The 4917-nt window shown below is 37.6% G+C and overlaps 1 protein-coding gene across 1 annotated transcript; it reads right to left on the bottom strand.

Moving 5' to 3' along the window:
* Positions 1-455: 455 nt before the first annotated feature.
* Positions 456-851, bottom strand: LOC306643132 (large ribosomal subunit protein uL23-like; the record flags this gene model as incomplete). Its single annotated transcript, XM_079109047.1, has 1 exon — positions 456-851. The coding sequence occupies one exon, from the start codon at positions 849-851 to the stop codon at positions 456-458; it is 396 nt and encodes a 131-aa protein (XP_078965173.1).
* Between the last annotated feature and the right edge of the window lie 4066 nt (positions 852-4917).

Genomic DNA, 4917 nt, shown 5'->3' with positions numbered 1-4917 from the left:
GAGACCTAATTCTAAAAGCTATTCTCTTGCATAAGATACTATATCCTTATTTAACCATGCTTTAATTTTATACAAATTTTGTTTCAGTTTATATCTTTCTTCTAATTCTTTTCACAAGTACTTATGAAGTCAGCTTAGAAATGCACATTATATCTAGTGATATTTGCAAACAGTTGAGGCATCTATCTGTCCTCCTCCAGCCTTACATAGTAGTTCTGAGGTCTCCAACCTCTATCATAACCATGGAAACCAATGTGGGTTTTTGGGAGTAGATACTTTGAGAGGGCAAGGGAAAATGCCATGGGAAGAAGTAATAGTGTGGGCAAAGGAACCCATTGGGAAAGTCCAACTTTTTGTTGAAAAAAAAAATGTATATTCAGAATTAACCAGCTGGAATGTGTTTATATAATCCCAGTTTTACTGGCAATGTCCAAAGTATCATAATTAGGAGATAGTTAAACATATGCCTTCTCTCCATCAGGCATGGTCAGGGTGTTGACTTTGGCCACATCAATGTCGTAGATCTTGTTTACAGCCTGTTTGATCTGGTGTTTGCTGGCTTTGACATCCACAATGAACACAAGTGTGGGGTTGTCTTCAATCTTCTTCATGGCTGGCTCTTTTGTCAGGGGGAACTTGATGATTGCCCAGTGGTCAAGCTTGTTTCTCCTGAGGCAGCTCCTCTGAGGACATTGGGATATCTTTGGAGCTGCAGTGTCTTGGACTGCAGGAAGGACCTTCTTTTTGTGGCTGTGAATGGATTTCAACACTACCATTTTGGCCTTTTCATCTTTTGCTTTGGCTTCTGTTTTGGAAGGGACAGGAACTTCCTTCTTAACTTTTGGTGCCATCTTAGTGGAAGGAGCAAGTCTACTTACTCCCCTTTCCAAAGCCATCACCATCTTGGCTAACTTAATGTGCTAGCTTCATTATTTATTTCTCTTCTGTTCTTCATCAGTCCAGTTAATATAAAAAAATGGGAATCCCAAATGTCTTACATAGTATTTATTTATTGAATTGATAAGAACCTGATTAAACAATTAATTTTGACCAAAATTGAAAATATGAGAAAGGATCATGACTGAGTTCTTGGTACTGGGACTTCTGAAGCTGACCATGGAAGATTCTAGAGTCTCAGTTTTAATTTCTACCACACATATGACTGTGGCTTAAATGGGTAGTTTGTGTTACATACATTCAATGGCACTACCTCTAAGTAGGAGCCACTTGTATTCTAGATGTCGAAGCATAATAAATATAAGTTCCTGTCAGGTGTTCTAGCAAAATTAGTGTATTGACAATAATTTTATAAAGTTTTTTGAGTAAGAATCTCATTTTTCTTATTTTCACAAAATTATCATGAGGACAAGTGCCCTTGTGACCACTTGAGTACTGCCTTCTAAGCATATGAATAATATTGGGTAAAAATGTTCCCTGTTATAAGTATAAAGCTGCCTAATTAAAAATAAGTTCCTGGGGAACTATCTACAGCTAATATTGTACCAACACAACTCAGTATTTTCCTTGTCTCATTGTATTCCCAAACTGTTTATTATCATTTTACAAAAGAGGAATGTCAGTTTTAAATACATATCCTTCAAAACACACTTCAGATCTCAGTTCTACAGGCATGATACACTCAGCTTCCACCTTCACCTACCTGTTTCCTCTCATGGATTTGTAGCATTTGTTAGCAGTAGAACCTGGGCAGCAGGGATGAATAAACTTGGAATAAGAAACTTCCCAAATCTTGCTGTTTAGGAAATAACCCCACCTGATGTAGGTTCTCATTTTTTTCCTAAGCCAGATCTCTGTTTTTCTTACCTCTGAAGAGCAGGCTGACTTCTTACTCATCTGCATTCAGTTGGGACCAGCTACCTGGCAGTCTCTCCACCCCCTCCATCCGTCACTATAGGCTGAACATTTGGGGAAGTAAATTCTTTGGTTTATTCTATTGTGGAAACTTTAGAGGGGAGCTTTACACTTCTTGCTTGTGAGTATGGAAAAGAGAAAAACCGAATGTAATCTGGAAGGCAAAAGCATTTAAAATAAAATCCATTTTTAATATTTTATAATCCATTGTCCTTGAATTGTACTGAATCATCCTGGAATACACTTTATCAGCATAGGACTACAAACTTGAAAAAACAAATCCATTCATCTGCATTATTCTAAAGAAAATTACCAAATTACATAGGATTAGGATTTGTGTTTGGCAGTTGTAACTAATAGTTTACATTTTCAATTGGTTGAAAATATAAATTTAAAATTTATCTTTCTTTTATTCCCTTTTACAACCTGAATTTTCCAGTGAGAAAGTTCACATATAAAGTGGTGCATTATTTCCTTCACTTCATGGGCAATTTTCTGTGCTTTAAAGAGCTGGTTCACAATTGAACTTTCAGGGTCAGCGTGCCCTTGTAGGGTTGGATCTCTCCATGTGCCTAATTTTCCCTGCCATATTGTAAAATCCTCCAAGGCATTCTTTATGCTTAAAACCTTTTTGTACATCCTAATGACACGTAGCATAGTGCCTTACACATGACATTCAGGTGTATGTCAAGTTATATTAAAGCTCTTTTTTAGAATGTGAAAAGCCATTGTTAACTGACAGTGATTTTTTTCCCCCTTCTCTCAGTTAAAAGTTTTAATTGGTTGCCTTTTTTGGCCTATTTAACTGTTTCTTCTCATTTTTTTTTATAGGTATTGACCTATCTTCACATTTTCTATCATGTCTTTGTGTGTGTATAAATAAATAATTCATACTATTTATTTCCCAATTTCTATTTAAACATTTCCCTCAATTAAAAGAAAACTCTAATGCTAATATTGGAACTGGTCAGTGAGTGATAGTGCCATTTTATTAGAATATTACATGCTCAAAGGGTAAGTCCATGAGGCCAGTCAACAGCTCCCTCCAGCTGTTTGACTTTCTTGGAGTCATTTGGAATCATACAGGGTGACTTGATGATACAGGGTAATGTAGGGAAAGCTGCCAAAGGTGAATAAAGTTATTTCTTATGCCTACTTCTAGAAAGCAGTTTTATTATCTTGGTGGTATCACCCCTACCCAAACTGTGAGGTTTAGTTTAATCATTTGACTAGGCTGTAATACGTTACCCAGATGTGAGATTTCCTAAATATCAAGTAGACAGGGATTTTCTGATACACCAAAGCTTTCTGCTGCTGTCTCCATCCCTACCCCAACATTTCCATTTCTGCAAGTGGCCAGAGTCTGCTGTGTGTCAATGTGGCCCTTCACTCATTAGGATTCCCTTGAGATCTGGAATTTTCTGCAGGATTTTACTCCTCCCACGTTCTCCCAGATGTGTGAGTGTGCTGATTTGCCTGGACATGCCCACCCCCTGCTCCCTGATGACTTTATCTTTGAGGAAATGTGTTTTTATGCTTTTCTGTTGAAAAATTTACCCAACTCCATGTGGCAGGCAGTCACTGTAGACTGTATAAAAGAATGTGTACAGATGAAGAAGAGACCAGAGGCAGTGAAGATTGATTACACATGGAATAAGAGGATGAACAGCTACCAGTAGAATTGGTGATTCTCATCCTCATATATGCATAATTTATGTATAATTCCCTTTGGAACTTCTCACCTCTGATATTTACGCAACAAATACCCAGTTTTCTTTGAAAATCGGTCTATTAAGTTTAGGGCTAGTGTTCCAGCAGGTCTTAAAATGTGACTCCAATAAATTAACTTCTTGATTTGGTGTGCCCTTCAACATTTTATATTGGCTAATCAAGTAAGGTTAAAGGCAACTCCCCAAATATATTTCTGCAGAAAGTTTTTCCTTTGCTTTTATTCTGGAAGGATTTGTTGCATTTAGAATTTGGTATCTGGACTTCTCACCCGGTTTAAAGTAACCATTGTGAATGATTTTTATCCCTGTGCCTGAAATTATAAATTAATGTCAACTAATAGACTCTGTGATTTATTGGATATAGCTCAGTAACATTGCTCCTTTTATTTTATTGAAGTCAATTTTGTTAAGCTCTGCTAAGGCTCATGGAGTCCCTCTGGGGCATAGCATTAGCCTAATTGTGAATTCAGAGTAAACCCATTGAACCACTACGCATTGGTTTATTAGTGAGTGTAGAAACATGGTGAAAATGAGCTTTTTGTCAACCCTCTGACATCTAACAGATTTTTACTGGGTTGAGTAGCAAAATGCCCTTTCTAAGTCTTGGGTAGATCTTGTCTTCCTCTGAGGCTTTTAAATATTCACACAATAAGCATTTCTTACATCAAGTCAGGTCATCGCCCACTATGTGTCCAGCAGTTAATCAGGAGAGGGGAGGTATGAGGGACAGACATTCCTGTCCCAAGCCACTTGATGTCTACTAAGAAGAATGTAGACTCCACCAAGATGGAGACTGTTGTCTTTTTTCTTATGTTTCTCCAGTATCTAGAACATGCTAGATATATAGCGATGTCTCAATAATAAATGATGTCAAATACAAGAAAATGGTTTAACAAAAATTATAGAGTCCCCTGAACCTGAAAGTGTTGGGGTGTTTTACCACTGTTTTTCAGAACCTGAGATTAGAGCATGTGGCGGGTTTGGAGTGGAGGGAGTTGGGTAGATGTTGCTTAAGTTGATCACTGGCACATGGATTTGTGGACATGGGTTACTTGAATGTCCTTGGGGTTGGGAATATATTGGGAGGGAGGTAAAGAGTTTGGATGCCATCTAGGATGTGAGCCTTATCCGTGCAGACTACAGGTATGTTTCTGAATTTAAGTGCATGAAACTTCAGAATGAAGAACTGACCAAGGTACCAATCTATAAGAAGGAGCCTGTTCAGCTTTACCTGGCACCTTGAGCAGTAGAGAACTTATAACTTCACTGTCAGATTTGTTTTCTTGTTTATTTTTTGAGAAGAGGTCTCACTATA

The sequence above is a fragment of the Sciurus vulgaris genome, assembly GCF_902686455.1.
Source record: "Sciurus vulgaris genome assembly, chromosome: 13".
Taxonomy (NCBI): Eukaryota; Metazoa; Chordata; class Mammalia; order Rodentia; family Sciuridae; genus Sciurus; species Sciurus vulgaris.
Note: the sequence above shows the minus strand (reverse complement) of the source record. Positions and strands in the feature narration are given on the sequence as shown.